The 20417-nt window shown below is 38.9% G+C and overlaps 1 protein-coding gene across 1 annotated transcript in view; it reads right to left on the bottom strand.

Annotated features, from left to right (window-relative positions):
* Nucleotides 1–19678, bottom strand: part of LOC107558206 (neurexin-1a-like) — a 157154-nt gene extending 137476 nt beyond the window's left edge. The window contains 2 exon segments of the mRNA XM_016241830.1: nucleotides 17398–18447; nucleotides 19598–19678. Of these exon segments, the coding sequence (XP_016097316.1) occupies nucleotides 17398–18106 (709 nt within the window). The 5' untranslated portion in view covers nucleotides 18107–18447; nucleotides 19598–19678.
* Between the last annotated feature and the right edge of the window lie 739 nt (nucleotides 19679–20417).

Below are 20417 nucleotides of genomic sequence, written 5' to 3' on the forward strand. Positions count from 1 at the left end.
ATAGTAGTGGTCACAAACTTGTTTCATGCTTTCTTTTATTCTACTACCTGCCTGAGGGGGTGCCGATCAGCCACTCCCTAGGTAAGTCAGTTCTGTAATGGAGCAGACATGGGGTGCTTCCAGAGATTGGGTGCTTCTCAAACGGAAGGATGCATCCTACCGAGGCTGCGGCCTTCCTTGTTCAGTCCTTCAGAGGCTTGTAGGCTAGAGTCCTCCTCGGCATTAAACGCTAGAATGAGACAGTCTAGTAAGTGTGCGTGGCTACGTCACATATGTTCCCGCCTTCACCGCCACGGCACGAAAATACTAATAAAACTTAATTTTGGAAAATACTTTGTATTACAAATCATTATATTATTTGGCTTTCTATTAATTCAATACAATGAATCACAGTCATCTAGTCTCCCAGTGGCTTACATTATTGGCAGTTTAGCATTTAGTGAGTAATTTACACCAAAACAAAAAATAACATCTATGCTTTAATGTCCGAAAACATTATTTTTGACTTACATTTCATAATAAATTCAGATAAGCTCATTACTGAATCGGTTTTCATCAGTTTATTTTCATGAAATGGAATGGGTACAAAGGATTGTGGATGATTGAAGGTCGCAAAGGATACATCCTATGCATCCTTCAAATTCAACTGAATGAAGGACGCGAAACAAAGGCTTCCTTCCAAGGATCCTTCCGATTGAGACGGCCTTCAGCGACATTTGATGACGAGGCAGCCGAGATATACAGCCTTCGGAGGATGCAGCCTTTCATTTGAGAAACACCCATTGTCTTACTATAGGGAGATGAGAGGGTCTGTATTACTTACTATTGGAGAAAGCATAACGGTCAACTTGGATCACGTGTACCTTAATAACCAATCACATTACAGCATTGACATCATTGAATCTCAGTCAGAGTTGTGCGACACTCAATCGCCGTTTACGGATAGCATAGGAATGAATGAGAAGTGCTGTAAGCTGAATCCCACTTGTCGCAAAAAGTCTGTGACTTCTCTTATAAAACAGCATTTTTTTTGGTGTAAACTCTAGTTCAATCCAAAAGTATTGTTTAGTGTAAAACACATTGAAGATTAGCTGATAGGCTGTTGATTAATTAAATGATAAGATGTTTCCTCTAAAAATCTATTTATTCAGCGTAGTGAAGCCTCTCCTCCATTGACATCCATTCAAAAAAACCTACCTCTGGTCTCCTTTCCAACGTACTGGCAAACCGGAAGCGTTAGCATTAGCCGTTACGCTTTTTTGGCTTAAGGTTGCAGGTTTGCTTTCTAGTGGCTTTGGTGCTTCTCAATATCCCTCCTCGTTTCCTCGTTCCTCCGTCCTCCATCCTATGACCCGGAAACCGATCGAGCTCAGCCATCTTGAAGGACTTCTCTAATTCGAGGATTGAGGAGAGAGGAGGCTTCCTGAGGAGCTATGAGTGAGGATACACAGAGGTATCCTTTGCAGAAGTGTTTTTCATTGAAAAACCTGACGCACATATAAATTCTCCTCCCCCTTCACATCTGTTGTAGTCATTTTAATTTATATTTTACCTTTGCAGTTTAAATAAACCATACATATCATATATTTCAAACAGGGCATCTTGCTTTATTAATATTTATTATGAATGTCTTAAATAACAAACTTTAACAACAGAAGGGCAGATCCTTCAATTCCTCCATCCTCTCCTCTTTTCCTTGTGCCCTTCCCTCGCATCCTGAAGGGGTGGAGCTAAGACGTGAGGAAAGGATGTGAGGAAAGGAAACGAGGATGCACAAATAGAATTGAGAAGCACCCCTGGGCTGCGTTCCACTTTGCTTTTAGACACACACTCGCAAGCTTCCCCAAAGCACTCCCCCTCAGAGGATTCCCATCGCCATTTTGAAGTGTGCTCCACTTTGTGAAGTCGACAAGAGACGTTTAAATGGACAGACCATCGACCCCTTGATTTTGACCGAGGGAGCAAGTCTACTTCATATACATGCTTCACGTACACTTCAGAAGTCTCCATATACCACAATGCAACATTGTGACAAAACCGCAGATTGCAGCAGGGGATTAAAAAAATAAATAAAAATGAAACACAGCTATGGTCTGTCCCAGTGGTGTCCAGTCTCGGTCCTCTGTCCTTTCCAATTCTACTCGTTTGCTGTCCTGGTTGGGAAACTTTATTGTGTTATGCACAATCATGAGTAAGTGTTGTTTTCTTTGCTTGTGTATATATTGTTTGGTTTGTTTATTTCTATATTTTTTATTTTCTAATGTGGTTTATTTACTTTACATGTAGAAGGACAAACTCAGTCCTGGAGGGCCACTGTCCTGCAGAGTTTAGCTCAAACCTGCCTCAACACACCTGCCTGAAAATTTCTAGTTTGCCTAGTGAGTCCTTGATTGTGGACTTTGTGATTGTGGATTGTGATGTGTTTGATTAGGGTTGGAGCTAAACTCTGCAGGACGGTGGCCCTCCAGGGCCGAGTTTGGACACCCTTGATCTCATGTCATAATGAATGTCTAGGTCTAAGCTGATGTGCACTTCTGAGAGTATTACTGTAACTGTTTCGACTCTTGTGGATCAGTGAGTTTGGACTTTGTCACAAAGAGGTTGTAAAAGACTGACATTTTTGGAATTGTTTTATGTTATTTTTTTTGCACTGAGGATTATATTTTCACTGGGAGAAGACTTTTAGGATTTAAAACACAAACTTGTGATTTCAAGGACTCTTGTTGTGCATGTGCTGTGGAAAATGAACATTCAATGTCCACATCTTTCACCATTTGAGACTACTGCTATTTCTTTCGTTTCTGTTGCTTTCATGTGGTATATAGTGTGGTTTGTTTATGTGGGTATCCAAGTAATTTGGAGTGGTCTAATTTTCTTTAAATCTGCTTGTTTTTAGTGATGTTATGCTCAACACGGAAGCTCTGAAGCTTGTATCAACAGAACAACACATTTCACATCAATGCACTGTATCGGAACTTAGATCATGTGCTTTTGGCAAACTGAATCATGTCGTTTTATGAGGCTTCGTTCGTCTGAAAACCATGTGACTGCTTCAGTATCTGGTTCAAATGAAGCAAACCTCAGCGCCGTTTCCTTTACATTATATTACTTTATAATGCATTAGCATTGTTTTTTTTTCAATATCGTCATTTATATATTAAGCTCAAATAAACTTTGCCTATGAAATAACTGGACTTAGAAAATAGACAGATGGCAGATTTAATTTATGAATTTATGTTTCATTTATTTTACTTATTTTAGTGCCAGTACACCGACACAAATTAATGACTTTGACAATGACCATTATTTATATACAATAAAATAAAGAATTGGTTGTAGAACCTTATGTGAAACCAGTGGCTGTCATGACTCATGGAACACAATTTGGAAGGTGTTATTCATTTTTATGACCACTAGATGGCCAATAGTGTTGAAAGCTTCACTGGTTCAGAACGCTTCACTTCGCCATCAATACTTGTTTTTAGCATACAGGGTATGGCTATCTATAGAGAGGATACTTAAGGAAAACTCACACTACATGACTTTTGGCTGAATTTTGCTGTTGCAGACAGATTTCCAAGGTCTGCAACAACCCTCAGATCGTTGGCCAAATTGGATTTCATTGTGGTCATCGATGCTCATTAAGTATGAGAAGGTCAGCAACGTGATCCATGCCTGTCTCGAGCAGTCACAGACGCTGCCATCTTTTCAAACCTGATATTATCACCATGTGATCTCTTTTTTAAACTGGCGAAGCATTAAAAATGGCAAGGTAATATAACACTGTTATGGAACAGGTAAGGGATAATCAACGGCTTGCCCTGCATTAAAGGATTTTAATGCACAACGTGGAGGCCAAGAACCACCCGACACAAAGTGCATTTAAAATCCTTTAATGCTCGGCAAGCCGTTGATTATCCCGCTTATTCCATGGTCATTTGCCAACATTGACAACTTAAAGCTGTTTATGATGTTATTAGCAGTGCAATATTTAACCGGAAGGGTAAAAATGACGGTTATTTTTGTCAGTTACGGCTCCGTTAGCTCTAGCATTCTGCCCGCTTCAAATCAGATACAGAGATGAAATAGTGCAGTAAGACAAACTGGGGACAAAAATCTGGGTAAAAGTCATACATTCCAACCTTAAAGGGATAGTTCACCCAAAAATGAAAATTTCCCCATGATTTACTCACCCTCAAGCCATCCTAGGTGTGTATGACATTCTTCTTTCAGACGAATACAATCGGAGTTGTATTAAATAATGTCCAGGCTAATCCATACTTTATAATGGGAGTGGATGGTAGCCCAAAATTTGAAGTAAAAAAAATTGCACCCATCCAAAAGAAGTCCACACGGCTCCGGGGGGTTAATAAAGGCCTTCTGAAGCGACTCGATGCATTTGTGTAAGAAAAATAGAGTTACAGTTAGCGGAAGCTAGAGATTAAGATTTATAAAATTGTAAATATGGATATTTTTCTTACACAAATGCATCTTCTTTTATAATGGATGGGTGCAATTTTTTTTACTTCAAATTTTGGGCTACCATCCACTCCCATTATAAAGCATGGATTAGCCTGGACATTATTTAATACAACTCCGATTGTATTCCATACTTTATAATGGGAGTGGATGGTAGCCCAAAATTTGAAGTAAAAAAAATTGCACCCATCCAAAAGAAGTCCACACGGCTCCGGGGGGTTAATAAAGGCCTTCTGAAGCGACTCGATGCATTTGTGTAAGAAAAATAGAGTTACAGTTAGCGGAAGCTAGAGATTAAGGTTTATAAAATTGTAAATATGGATATTTTTCTTACACAAATGCATCTTCTTTTATAATGGATGGGTGCAATTTTTTTTACTTCAAATTTTGGGCTACCATCCACTCCCATTATAAAGCATGGATTAGCCTGGACATTATTTAATACAACTCCGATTGTATGTGGATGGGGATGGTTTGAGGGTGAGTAAATCATGGGGAAATTTTCATTTTTGGGTGAACTATCCCTTTAAATACAAGAGGAGGGTAATCAGTGTAAAGCAGAAAAGGTGTTGAACTAATTAACAACCATGGCAACTAATTAGTGCAACAGACTCAGGCAAGGCAAAACAGGGAACAGGGGTCCATTCTTCGTACCTCACTTAATACATCTGAGATGATTTGACAGATGCCAGATCTTTAATCCTGATAACTGAACTCTGGCTAATATGGTTCTTCAAACAAGTTAGCAGATTTGATAAAAATATCTGGAAGTTGTCTGAGATTTGTCTGCGTGTTTTCAAGTTCATTGGAAAGGGCAGATATATCGATATTCGAAACCATGATCAGCATCACAGCGATTGGTTGGCAGCATCATATATGTATTTAAGATCAAGGAAACAACCAAGTGAGCAAAATGACATAAAAGTTCTACTAGATAAATAAAATGTGTAAATGTTTGTTAAATGATTCCCAATTATTTTTCACCATTTCTAGTATTTGTACAGGCTTCGCATTTTTTTGAAGCAGATTTGCTATACAGCATTAATTAAATTTTCTAAATCCCTTAAGCAATAATTGACTGTTCAAATCAACTGCATCATAAAATCATTTTGAGATTTAAGAAGTGATCTGCATCTCCTGCGCTGCATAAAAGCTTGCTGTTCAAATGAATGCATGGCTCATTATTATAAAATACAATAACATTTTAATTATTTTATTTATTTTGAGTAAAACCATTTCATTTAGATGTCACCATATGAAGAATATTATTTTTGTGGTTACCTGATAAAATTTTTTTTTACAGTGTATCTTGCAAATGCAAATTATTAAGGATAAGCTGCTACAAATCCATGCCGTTAAGCAGGGGTGTCAAACTCAATTCCTGGAGGACCGGAGCCCTGCAGAGTTTAGATGCAAGCCTAATTAAACACACCTGATCCAACTAATCATGTCCTTCAGGCTTATTTGAAAACTACATGGTATGTGTGCTGGAGCAGGGTTGGAACTAAACTGTGCAGGACTCCGGCCCTCCAGGAACGGAGTTTGACACCCCTGCCTTTAAGTGAGCCATTCATTATATAAGATGTTACACATACAACCTCAAAGATTAATTTATTTCAGTGTACTTAGCATCTGGCCCATAAAAAAAAAGGTAATCCATTGTAATAATTGTCAATAAATACATATTTTTTGTGAATGTGAATGTATCATTTTAAATGACCAGTAGTTGGTTGGTTGTTCTTAAATAAAATGTTATGTAATTACTCATTTCCTAATAGTGTACAGGATGCATCTGCTAATAAAATCTAAGTCGAGGTCACAAGAACACACCTTTTATTAATCTGAGATCATACTAAAATTTAGTTACATGAACACAAATAAATAACGCATGGCCTTTTAGGTCTTGCGACGCATTTATACCTGAAGATGGATTACAGACAAATTCTAACACATACTCTAGGCAAGGAATTTGTTTGTCAGAGGAATGCAGATGTCAATAACACAAAGATACAGTCAAACAGCAAACAAGTCACAAACATAAATCCAAGAACATAAATCCAGAGAACAGGCAAGGCACATCATACACAGTGGGCAGTCCAATAAACATGAGATAAACATGTGGTAATGCAGTGTAACTGGCAATACTTTGCAAAGAGGGAGCTTGGTCTGGGAGCTGGACATGTCCAGGGCTAGACGTAAAAAAGTTGGGTGTAAGCCATAAGCAGGGCTTTGCAATGTCCAGGATTATGATAATATTAACACCTGTTGAATCAACTAAAACTACGACCAAGCACAACTACGCCCAAAATAGATGTTGAGCGTCCATGCCAACACATTCTCCTGCAGATGACATTCATGCTGCAATGGCTACAACTACTACTAATAAAGAACGTCTCGGTTACGTACGTAACTCACATATCTGGGTTGCCAGTGTCAGGGCCTCTTCGTCGTCTTCTTGGAGGACTTAGCGGCCGGGTGCGACACGGTTGGTGCCACTCTCCTGTGTGGGGCTCAACACACTGGCCTCAATGGTGTCTCAGCATGGGGCAGAGCCGAAGGGCGCCCATGGCGATGAGCAGGCTGAGACACGGTCCGTGACGGAACGGTGGCAGCTGGAGGATCACTTCGGGGCAAGATGTGTTTAATGGCCACAGTCAGCTTTTGTACTGCTGAAAACTGCTGGGCAAAGTCTTCGACAGTGTCGCCGAACAGGACAGCCTGGGAGATGGGAGCGTCAACAAAGCGTACTTTGTCAACGTCTCTCATCTCGGCCAGGTTGATCTCTGGGAAGAAAGGAACTGGAGCAGAACGCGGTTGTGAGCCGCACTCTGCGCCAAGAAACCAATCATCCAGCCGTGAGGGTCACCTCCAGCCCAATGCGCACGGTCCTCTGCTTGTGGCAGAGAAACCGGGACAGTTAGTGACAGAGGGGTCTGCTCCACGCCCCTTGAGGAGAGAGAGACACGATCGCAGCGATGCCATGGTCATACGCCCACAATAGATGCATGACTTATCCACGAGCGCCGCTTCAGCGTGCTGAAGGCCCAGACACTGAAGACAGCGATCTTGGCCTTTAACAGAGGACAGGAAACGACTGCATCCAGAAGCACACGGACTAAACGGCATCTTGAAAAGACACGATTCGTCCGCGATTTGCTCTTTTAGAGGAAACTGCTCTTTTAGTCGAAGCGCCCAGGGGAATCGCTCTGCAGGGACACCGCTGTACTGCGCCGTAATACCAACCAGCATCAGCCCGCTTTCAACACAAAGATGAATGGCTTTGTAGTGAGTGTGAGACATCAACTACTCGGCTCCGGAGCAAAAATCGAATGAGTGAATGCACGCTATACCCGTAAGCATGGGGAGTGGCTCAGCGTGCAAAATCCACTAACACATTTTCATTGGCGTTTTCTCTTAAAATCAGCGGTGATTGGGCTCCCAAGTTAGACCCCTAATGGCGTCACTACATATCTCGTAGTGACCAACAGATAGGGAACTGAATTGCTCAAGACATCATGACAAGTGAAGCCACCGTGCCATGATTTCATGAGTAAACATTTCCTAACAAGTCTGAGTTTTTTTTATCTGAAGTGTCCCTGCACATTCTCATGACAGATTTCTTTAAACAAACTTTAAAAATGAAGGCGACAAGTTAAGTAAAATATAATGAATGTAATACAATGGTGGATGTTGAATTCTGTGATGAGTTTTTGGTGTATCAGGTGTATTGATGTATTCACTTTTAATTCTCTAGTAGGTCTGGTGGTGGTATGGGCACACTGACGGCCAGACTGATCACATTAGAGTTGGTTAGGTCTTCAATGGATAGACGCATATGCCCAATTTGCATTGTTTCAGTGATTTCTACCAGGACGTTATTAACCCTTTGACGTGTACGATCAAACCGGTGTGATCACTATAGGCCGGTCCCTGGAGCGTACAATCACACCGGTGCGATTAGAACGTTCAGTGCATCACGTGATCAACTGCTGAATTCAAATTTGCTTTTGTGCTTTTTCTGGCACTGAGTCAGAGACGGATATGCTGAGCGCTTGTCATGTTATCACTATTCAGTGTTTTCAACCATATAATGCTTATTTTAGGTTTCAGACATCTAAATACACATTGCTTTTGTGCTTTTTCTGGCACTGAGTCAGAGACGGATATGCTGAGCGCTTGTCATGTTATCACTATTCAGTGTTTTCAACCATATAATGCTTATTTTAGGTTTCAGACATCTAAATACACAAGTACTAGAAAAACAATACATTTATAGTTTGTCTATGGAAGTGGCAATAATAATCCATTCAATTATAATTTGACAACATGTTTTATTGATATCATATACACATTGTGCAGGTAACTACAAAGTTGAGTCTACTCTTCTCCCAGTTCACCGGAAACTTACTTTAATGCCTTTCGGGAGTTTACGTCTTGTAAATCCCACAGCTCGGATTCAGTGCGAACTAACATGGCGACGCCAATCACCCGTTATAGATCAACTAACATGGTCATTATAAAGGTGTTTAAACTACCAAATACATTTACTTACACGTATTTGCTGAAGGTGGGCCCCACTCCGGCCCTGATTCACGGTGTTATACAGCATGATGAAAAATAAAGAAAAATAACACAGAATCATAGAAATTCTCAGAAATTGCTTGAAGCTTTGTGCTGTGCTGTGTTGTGCCATTCAGTCAGAATGGGAATAGTCAAATGTACAACTTCTAACAGTTTTTTTGAAGATCATAATAAAAGAAAAAAATTATTTACAGTATTAATTAATCTTTTATTAATGTTACAGCAGTAAGTTCTGCATAGATAACCAACATACAGAAGTCCTTAATTTGTCATTTTTGCTTCCACTTTCTCTTGACAAGCAGTTCAGTGAGGAAGAAAAACAACAGAAAAATTTCAAGACAGAATTATCCTGATCTTCTATGTTGTGCTCCTGTAAATCTGATGTAAAAAACAGAAGTGACAGCCATGACCGTGGGAACTAGGGGTGCTGAGGGTGCTGCAGGGCCGGATCTGTCATTTTCCTTGTGCCCCTCGATCATCCTCAAGATACTTAATTTTTGTGATTCATTATTTATTAAACTGACCAGAAATATAGGCTAGTGCGGTTGTATTTGACTTGCGTGCCTTGCGTCCCTACTTCTCCCCCTCACAGGCTCACACTCATAGAATTTCATGTGAAATGTTCACGCGATATTACCGTAATTTTACATTCCGACTTGGAAAAACCATTCAAGTCCTCGTCCTTTTTATGAGCCATTTTCTCGCTTCTCAAGATGGCCCCCGGCAATCACATAAGCACAGCTCTTTAATTGCGCTCTAGTCTCTGGTCAAACGCGCTCAAACCACTGTAGCCTAATGTAATCTATTAACTACACACATCATAACGTTTTAAGCAAGTAGGCTACCATATTATGACAAAAATATTTCAAGAAGACTGAATTTGTATTTAACCTGATCACGTTTGATAAAAAGACATTAAGTTTAATTATAACGCCGCATGTCCTCCATTATTCAAACAACGAACAAATTATACAGCGAGCAAAGAACATTTACATTATCAAAGAATATCACTGAATTCAGTCTAGCGTGAGTGTAAGCACTCTAAAAAAGCTATAAGTTATAATCAGTGATGTTGTCTGCAGCGTATGATGATTTAGTCTCTTATTTACATCGCATGTACATCTGCACTTTGTTGTTTCTGAGAGAATTCGCCAAAGTGCACTGACCAAAACATTTACTCATCAGCGTTGATAATATTTAGTAAAATCCCCTTAAATAATAGAAATATAAAAAAAAAATTATTGAACTAAAATCACAAATATATATTGGTTCACATATAACTCTGTCTTCATTTGTATGTTCATTTTTGTTTTGAGTTTGGGCTGTTTAATATTAGGATTTTGTCAAAAATCCCCCACCATGGCCCCGCCCTCCAACATCAAGCCCCGCCCCCAGCACCCCCATATAAAATATGTTCCCACGGCTATGGTGACAGCAAAGTTCCATAAAACATATGCCATGCCGTGATATTGGTTACAGCGACTTTCCCATCATTACACAATCATATAAGCCAAGGAAGTAAATGAAAACTTTTTTATATTTTATAGAAAATGCAGTCAGTGTAAGTATAAGACTCATTGCCATGATGTTGGATAGGACTTGAAGATTTTAGATTTATTTGTAGTCTAAGGCTGATGATACATGGGGCAACTTTTTTAACAAATGTTGCCGTCAACAGGCAACCAGGTGAGACACAGGGCTCACGACCAATCTAAAGTATCCAAACAGAAATTTGTTACCCATTCTCAATGGGGAAGTGCTCAAGCAACATTGCCAAAAAAAGTTGCCCCGTGTATCATCAGCCTAAGAAAATGTTCACAGAAATTTTCATGTAGTGTTGCTTTTTAAATGATAATTTGATGAATGTTTTATATAATGCTAATAATAATGTTCTGAAAATGTTAGTAACGTGAATTGCTTTCAAATTACAATAAGATCCATCAATTCTTCTAATTAATGCTCTTTTCTTGTTAAATAATAGTAAGGAGTCGACAAACATTTGTAACACATCAAGTAATGTTTAAATAGGTCACACTTTACAAAAATAATTTATTATGCACTTTTGTGAATCTTAAAGATAAAGAATGTAAAGAGCCCGCAAACATTATAAACACATTAACTGAGGTTGAGATGATTTGCACTTTACAGTGAGGTTTAAAAAAATGCTTTGTTGCTTTTAATTAACTTGTCAACTTGTCATTTCATGATAACTAATGCTTTAAATGTCAACAGCATGCACCCTTAATGTTAAGAAATGTAAATGTATAAATTAACAAACTAAGATAAATTAGCCTAATTAATTCATATTGCTTCACATAACATATTAATGTTAACAATTTAACCTGTTAATGTTAAGAAATGCATATCTGCAAGTTAACATTATTAAAGATGAACTAATGCTGTATGCATATCTTGTTCATTGTTAGTTAATGTTAACAAATGCATTTTGCAACCTTATCGTAAAGCGTATATATATATATATACACTTTCTTAACATTAAATAGTGAATATGTTAACATATAACAAATAAGTTAAAATGAATTGGCAATGCTCAACACCTCTGTATAACGTTTATTAACTAAAATACAAGTATATTAGTCATGAGTTTGTGCGATTCTATAATGTTGAGAGAGAAATGTGTAAACAGTTTTGCTTATCCTCCTGAGATGAGGTTGGTTGGAAACCGCAAATGCAATCTAAGGGTTTAGTCTTTATGTACAGATGCTTGTGTGTACTGTTGCTTAATACTAATAAAACATATATTATTTCTTTTTGAACCCTACTGTGAAGTGGAAACCATCTCAACATCAGTTGATGTGTTCTATGTCTTTGTAGGCCCTTTACAAATTAACACAAACACACAAACAAATAACAGCACAACACAGTTATATGGCTGGACCTTTTTAAATGTGAAATTAAATATAATGTAAAGTGCATTAAGTCATGTAAACGTTTAATGTTAAAATGTATATATGTGTACATTAACAACAATTAATCCTGTTAAAATGTGTTGTTCATTGTTAATGTTAACTAATGCATAAACAAATGTCAATTAATACAACCTTATTGTAAAGTGTTATCCACAAAACACTTATTACTACAAACATTTAATAATGATTAATACATAATAAATATATTTTCCCTCTTATTCCCCCTTGAATGCATTGCTCTAACTAAATGAACTTATGAAAATCAGTTTCTGAACAGTTTTTCTTCCATCAACCCCAAAATAGTGGAGTAACAGAGAAAAAATAATTGAGGGTAAAATAGTAGAATATTTTCTTTACGCAAAATACAATGTGTTGTTGTTGTTATGTGATTTGGATGTAAATATTACCATCAGTTATTTTTAAATTCAAATATAAATCACTGTCAGGTTTCAATGATAAGTGTGTCATTCTGTGTCAACTCAACCTCGGCTCAGTTTTTTTTTTTTTTTTGCTAATATTTTTTCTCAAATAAGATAAACATTTATACTGGCGAAAGCCAAAATATTAAATGCCACAGGTGCATATTTACAGAGCAATCAATTCTTTTGTAAATGGGAATCAAAATGGCAATTTTCACCTGAGATTCAGAGTCAAATTACAGGAGGGGAAATGACTTAACAACATATCAACAACAGCATCATAATGTTATTTTTAAATAGAGATTGGTAGGTCTATTAGTAAAATCTGTTGATTTTAGCAATCTTTGTTACATCATGTGCCAATGGTAACCATTCAAAAATGGAGAAGGAGTACTTTTTTAAGTTTTTTTTCTCCAAAGTGAGCATGCCTGTAACTCAAGAAGTATTAGATATTTTAATGCCCTTTTAGATTTGGGGTCTTAAAGTTTACTTTTGGCATCTTCATTTTTAAAGGTGGAGTAAGCAATTTCTGGTAGCCAATGTTGACATTTGAAATCACCAAAACAAACACGCCCCTACCCCAAAAGTGTCTCGCCCCTATTTTGATAGCTCCGCCCCACACATATGCACGCAACCCAGGCAACAATTAGTTCTGTGAAACAAAGCAAATCTAAAAAGTGCTGTTTCAGGCGTGTGTTCCCTTTCATGAAAATGAGCTGCAACTTCCCGCCTGACTCCAGAAGGGACGGAGTCTAGATGTCTCTGCTTTGCGTATGGCAATAAACAGAAAGGAGAAGCAACATGAGCGAGAGTGAGAGGACCGGTATTCAGCCGTACATGTACGAACCGGACTCAGACCCAGAACAAGGAGAAACTACAGCAGAAGAAACAATAATGCGAATGAACCAGAATGGTAGTCTGAATCATTTATGTACTTGTATATTTTTTCATAGCCGCTTTGTAACAATGGATGCAACACAGCCGATCGGACGCAGACAAAATGGCGGACATGGCACAACAGACTGAGAGCTGAGGATATGGTAATACACGGCTGTCAGTCAATAGCAGTGGGCGGGGCTACCGCAATGGACAGGATCCAAACGGCTTATTTTTTGAGCCTGATTTGGTTTTAAGAAGATTTTAAAAAAAAAGACTGGATGGATTTGTATCATTTTAATTTGGCTGTGTACACACAATTCCAACACACATTTCTGTCCAAACACCTTGTAAAAGTGGATTTTGCATAATAGGTGCCCTTTAAAGATATTGCAATATTATTTTAGATTCTAGTTCTTAATAAACTTTTTTTTTTTTAAATCATAATTTTCAAGGCCCCTCAGTTCCAGAAATATGGGGATCTCAATGCAGCTCCATATTCAGATTATTGAATATTACCCATTTTCAGTGGTCGAAAACCAAATGTTGGTCACTTTTTATACAGCTGATACTTATTTTATTTAAAGAACAGTGTCTGAAGAATAAATAATGTTGAAATTAGAATGATATCTTGTTTCTCTCTATCAAAACAACTGAAAGAGGAATGTCTGAAGAACAAATAATGTTGAAACTAGAAATGTGTATTGTTTCCTTCTGTCAAAACAACTGCATTGAACATGTCTAAATTCCATAAATATAATTTTTTCAAAGTCTGCTTGCCTATAACTCCAGAAGTATTAAAGGGCACCTATTATGCCCCTTTTTACAAGATGTAATATTAATCTTATGGCTCTCCTGAATGTGCCTGTGAAGTTTCAGCTCAAAATACCATACAGATTGTTTATTATAAGTGTTGAAAAGTGTCATTTTTGGGGCGGGTCTAAAAAGTGCTGTTTCAGGCGTGTGTTCCCTTACATGAAAATGAGCTGCAACTTCCCGCCTGACTCCAGAAGTGATGGAGTCTAGATGTCTCTGCTTTGCATATGGCAATAAACAGAAAGGAGAAGCAACATGAGCGAGAGTGAGAGGACCGGTATTCAGCCGTACATGTATGAACCGGACTCAGACCCAGAACAAGGAGAAACTACAGCAGAAGAAACAATAATGCGAATGAACCAGAATGTCTCGGAATGGTAGTCTGAATCATTTATATACTTGTATATTTTTTCACAGCCGCTTTGTAACAATGGATGCAACGCAGACAAAATGGCGGACATGGCACAACAGACTGAGAGCTGAGGATATGGTAATACACGGCTGTCAGTCAATAGCAGTGGGTGGGGCTACCGCAATGGACAGGATCCAAACGGCTTATTTTTTGAGCCTGATTTGGTTTTAAGAAGATTTAAAAAAAAAAAGACTGGATGGATTTGTATCATTTTAATTTGGCTGTGTACACACAATTCCAACTCACATTTCTGTCCAAACCTTGTAAAAGTGGATTTTGCATAATAGGTGCCCTTTAAAGATATTGCAATATTATTTTAGATTCTAGTTCTTAATAAACTTTTTTTTTTTTTAAATCATAATTTTCAAGGCCCCTCAGTTCCAGAAATATGGGGATCTCAATGCAGCTCCATATTCAGATTATTGAATATTACCCATTTTCAGTGGTCGAAAACCAAATGTTGGTCACTTTTTATACAGCTGATACTTATTTTATTTAAAGAACAGTGTCTGAAGAATAAATAATGTTGAAATTAGAATGATATCTTGTTTCTCTCTATCAAAACAACTGCATAGAACATACTTGTCTGAGTGCTACTGACTGCACTGAAACGTCAAGTTGAGACACATTTACTTGCTCTCAATATTCTATTTATAAGATTCTATATTTGAATCACTTTCATGAAAATTTGGAAGAAGGGATTTTGTTCATTTTAACATGCAAACTTTGGAGAGAAAAAAAAAACTTTAAAAAGTGCTCTTTCCCCATTTTTGAATGGTCACCATTAGCACATAATGTAACGGATTGCAAAAGTCAACAGATTTTACTAATAAACCTACCAATCTCTGTGTAATTATACCATTATGATGAGGCCATCTTTCTGAAGTCATTTACCCCCCTGTAATTTGGCTCTGTATCTCAGGTGAAACCTGTCATTTTGACCCCCCCCCTATCTTTCTTTAGAAAAAAAATATTAGCAAAATCAAACATCTGAGCCAGGGAAGTTTCTGAAATTTGGTTGATTTGACACAGAATGACCCAAGTATCAATCTACAAAGGAGTCTAAGTCTGTATTCATTAAAAGTGCCACTGGATAATCAAAGTATGGTGTATGCAATCTGCAACAAAGCAGTTGCTGTTGGTGACAAAAAATAAATACAGCAAACAAGCCAATCATAAAACAGAGAGAAATGTAGATCATTTCAGATGATGAGTGTAACGGGGCTGACGAGACGTGAGACATGTGGATCCATCTGCAGGCTTTATTAAAGAGACGTAGTACACAGGCAGGGTCAAAACAATGGCAAACAGGTATATGGCGGGCAAAACACAAGAATAGTCCTAGGGCTAGCGTAGGTCACCCATCAGCAGACAGAATCAAAGGGGCGAGACGAGAGGGAGAAATCCAAGGAAACAGGCAAGGCAAAACAAGGAAAACACGGAGACTCGGAAAGGGAGAAATCCAAGGAAACAGGCAAAGATCAGAAACCGCAAAAACAGGCAAGGCAAAACAAGGAAAACACGGAGACTCGGAAAGGGGTAATGGCTAAACAATACTCAGCAGAGAAATGTGGTTAGAGTGGGTGTTATATAGTGAATGAGGTGATTAGAAACAGCTGTGTGCAATGAGTGCAATCAGGGCAGTGTGCAAATTGTGCAAAGAATGATGGGAAATGTAGTCTGGGGTGCTATGCAACAGTTTGTGTAGTGCGAGAGTCAATGAAATGGAAAGGGTGACCTCTCTGGTGGTGAATAAACAGAAGTCCATGGACTGAATTCGTGACAATGAGTCTCTTTTTCAAAATGTCTAGAACCACATATTTTCCAGTCTACGAAGAATGCACCCCTCTTACCCTTTAACCCACTAAATGATGATCTGCTCAGTGTTTAAAGACACTATTGTCTACATATTACACATTTAATGGAATATGCTAGTCAATAAACTCAAAACAAGAGAGATTCCAGCTACAGACTTTACAAATGCTGTAATGAAATGAGCATTCAACATTATTCCTGGGCTGTGTTATAACTCTTGCTGACTGATCCAATCTATAGCTAATCTAGACTTCCAAAAACTGACCGGTGAATCAATATTTACTATGCACAGATACTGTACTACTTTTAAAGGGACACTTTGTATATAAAGAATTTAACATTCACATACATACTTGCTAATTTATGCTCTATAATCAAAGTTGAACATGTCTGACTTGAACTTGAGAGTAAACACAAAATACGAAAGTAAACATTTAGACAAAGTGCATTACAAATATAAAGAGATCTCAGATCTGTGTAGCGTAATAGCATAACAAGAAATGTGACTGCAAATGTTTGAGAGAATGTATTTGAACTCTTTGCTGAACATTTGCTCACCCTCAGGCCATCCCAGATGTCCATGAGTTTGTTTCTTCATGGGAACAGGAGTTCCCATGACCTGGAGTGCTGTGGATTATTGTGATGTTTTTACCAGCTGTTTGGACTCTCATTCTGACGGCACCCATTCACTGCAGAGCATCCATTGCGGAGACACTGATGCAATGCTACATTTCTACTCTACTCTACCCACTGCTCCGGGTGTGTGTTCACGGTGTGTGTGTGTGTTCACTGCTGTGTGTGTGCACTTTGGATGGGTAAATGCAGAGCACTAATTCTGAGTATGGGTCACCATACTTGGCCACATGTCACTTCACTTCACTCACTTGACTCATTTCTATTCATCTACATCTTCTTGGATGGCCTGAGGGTGAACACGTTTTCAGCTAATTTTCATTTTTGGGTGAACTACTCCTTTGAAAGCAGAATTAGTCTAGGCTTGTTCACTGATTTGCAAATGACTTGCAGCTTTATCAATCACATGCAATGTAGCTGAATCGAGATATCTTACCTTCACCGCAGTCCTTTCCCTGATAGCCGGTTTCAGAGCAGTCACATGTAGGCTCATTGTTGACAACACTGCATTCACCTCCGTTTAAGCACATGTTGTGTGAGCCACAGAGGTCAGCGCTGACCCCGGCACTGTTAATCATGACAGGCTCCGAATTGTTGACTTTCAAGTCTGTTATCCAGCCCATAAAGGGAGTGAGATCTTTCACAGTGTCCGATGTCAGCTGTAAAGACACCGATCGCAATTCTGGTGGAATCCCTCCTAAAAACAGGTGACTGAAGACAGTCATATCCCGCCTTTTGGACTTAACCTCCTCCCACTTTATTTCTTTGTCAACGATGAGTGTAGTGTTTCTGAAGTTCCTCCTGATTGTGACTTCATGCCACTGGTTGTCATTGATGACAGCATCTGAAAGCACGGAAGCAGGCTCAGCACAGAAGATAGAAAAGCGTAATCTGAGTTTCCCCTCTTGTATGTGTAGCTCGAGGAAATTGCAGAAGCCTTCATCATCAAAGTACACCAGAAGTCCCTTCAAATTCTTGGTTTTCATGCTGAAGCTCATCTCGCTCTCACAGCAAGCGTTCCACATGGGGAACGAGGCCCACTGTCCCTCTGCGCCAGTAAACCGGAGACTAGCTCCAGCTTCCACAGCACATACAACCAGTCCAATCCAGAGGAGATGGGCACCATGTCGCATTTGAAGAATCATAATGTAGACGTTGCTGAGTTTATAATAACCTTAGTAAGATTTAGAGTGGACAACTTATAATAGTGACCACAATCTCCAAATCACGTAAACCACCAGACAGTCTCTCTCAGGATGTTTCAACATCTACTCGACTTTTCTCCTCATCAACCTTATTTCTGTGCTGCATTTTATTTTTTTCAACCGTCATCTACACGTTGCAGTATCCACAGTGTTTATCCATCATGTTACTTTTTGTCTGAAACTGTGGTTTTGACCATACGTGCTTTAAAGGGTTAAATCCTCTTTCAGCAGAAGCAGGCGGCAGACGTCATCGCTGATCGCTCAACATACGGCCATAGACACTGGAGGAACAACAAACAAACACAATAACAGTTCATCTGGCAGTCTTTCTGACATCCTAAGGAAGAATTAGGTGCTTACAGCAGTGTTTCCCTTCTCTGTTCCTGGAGGCAGAGCAGCGGTACACATTTTGGATTGCTCCCTTATCTGACTCATCTATTTCAGCTTTTGGAGTTGAATCAAGTGTTAGGAATTAAAAAGAGTCGCGATGGCGTGCCTCCAGAAACAGGGTTGGGAAACACTGACTTAACACAAATCCTAGTAGACAAACACGACTGCAGGACAAAAAGCATAAAAACTGAAGTTTAAGTGTCTGCCAGTATTTTTTTTTCATGTCAATAAACCCCCCCACAGTGTGACAACATGCCCCACTACAAGTTCAATAAACTGAATTTTTATTTATTCTTATTAATGCATTTATTTATTTTCTGGGAAACCGTGGGAATGTCTTGCAGCTTTTTTTTGCAAGGGGAAAAAAACATACCTAACCAAATATTTACTGGTGTGAAACGTGACAACTAGCCCTATCTCTTTTATATATTTAATAATCTGTAACATCACTGCCCATGATGATTGATTCCTATGTGTGTCTCAACGATAATAAATAAAGTCTTAGGCAATTAAGCAACTCTGTGTTCTGGATAACACGTTAAGGGCGTTTATGTTTGAGTGTGCAACCTTATGTGGTTCATAAAGCACAAGTGCACAAGCTCATCTCTTCATTTTCAGACCAGTTCGCAGACACTAAGAATAATACAGAGATGCACGATGTAGATCTGTAATGTCTGGTCGTCTTGAGTGAAGCTCCAGAGGTGATACGCCCCACACGCAGCTCGAGAACTCCCACATGAGCTTCAACAGAAGAACATAGTCAAGCCCTTCATGTTGCATGTTAGAAATCTTTTAAAGCACGTATGCCAACAAACAGCATTAATCGAGCTCACCTGAATCCGTTCAGAAAAGAACAACAAATGATCCATTCGGACAAAACCGAAACTATATTCCTCATCGCACGAGCGCGTCTGGAGTGTTAATGAACTCTGTTTCTGTGAATAAAGGTCTCGATGTGTATCTATATGGGATTTCTGCAGAATAGACTAGTACACACAACACATACACAGAGGCGTTTGGAAGGAGGTGAAAATCGCTTACCCAGTACGCCGTGGCTCTCGTCGACTGCTGAAAACGATAGCTGAAGTAAGTTGTTGAGGTAAAGCTGTGATGCGAGCAGGGGCTGTCGCTACAGCGGGTCACGTGCTCTGCAGCACCTTGGACAGCGCGAGCGTTCATTTCTGTCAATGCAAAGCCCGCGATGATGTCAATTACTAGCTCAGCTATTGTTCAGCATTGAACTAAAAGCGCACTGTCGACATTATTATAATAAACACAACGGAAACGGTCAAATAATATTAATATATAAAGTAATTAAAATAATAATTATTGATTAAAAAAATGCATAAATAACATTACAGTATAACCTAAGTGTGTTTTAGTATGTTATGAAAAATGATTCCTATCCATTCTGTCCATTTGTTAATCTTGGTAAATAATATAGGCTAGTTGTCTGGACTCCACACACCATTCACTCATACTGGACTGTTCATGAATTACACCCGCACACAAACAGCACACTCATTGAGGATGCTACTTATACTCACCTCACACAGCCATTCTGGAGTCTTGCTTCTCAAGTTGATGTGACCCTGCTGCTCCCTCGTCCTCTGGATGTTTTCCTCCACCCACTGTAAACACCTACCATCATCCCATCAATTGCCTCTGATCTTGTTCTGGGAATCACAGTATTGTGTCTGTCATTGCTGTGTTTGCTCTGCCTGTATTCCTTTGCATTCATGACCTATTCTACTGCCGGGATCTGCTGTTGTGTGCTGTGTTCCCCGTTCAACACCCTGTTACTCACCTGTCTACAATTTATCTTCAATAAAGGTCCTGCAGTTGAGTTCAGTTCTACCGT

Source organism: Sinocyclocheilus grahami, unplaced genomic scaffold (genome assembly GCF_001515645.1).
Source record: "Sinocyclocheilus grahami isolate Dianchi unplaced genomic scaffold, SAMN03320097.WGS_v1.1 scaffold636.1, whole genome shotgun sequence".
NCBI lineage: Eukaryota > Metazoa > Chordata > Actinopteri > Cypriniformes > Cyprinidae > Sinocyclocheilus > Sinocyclocheilus grahami.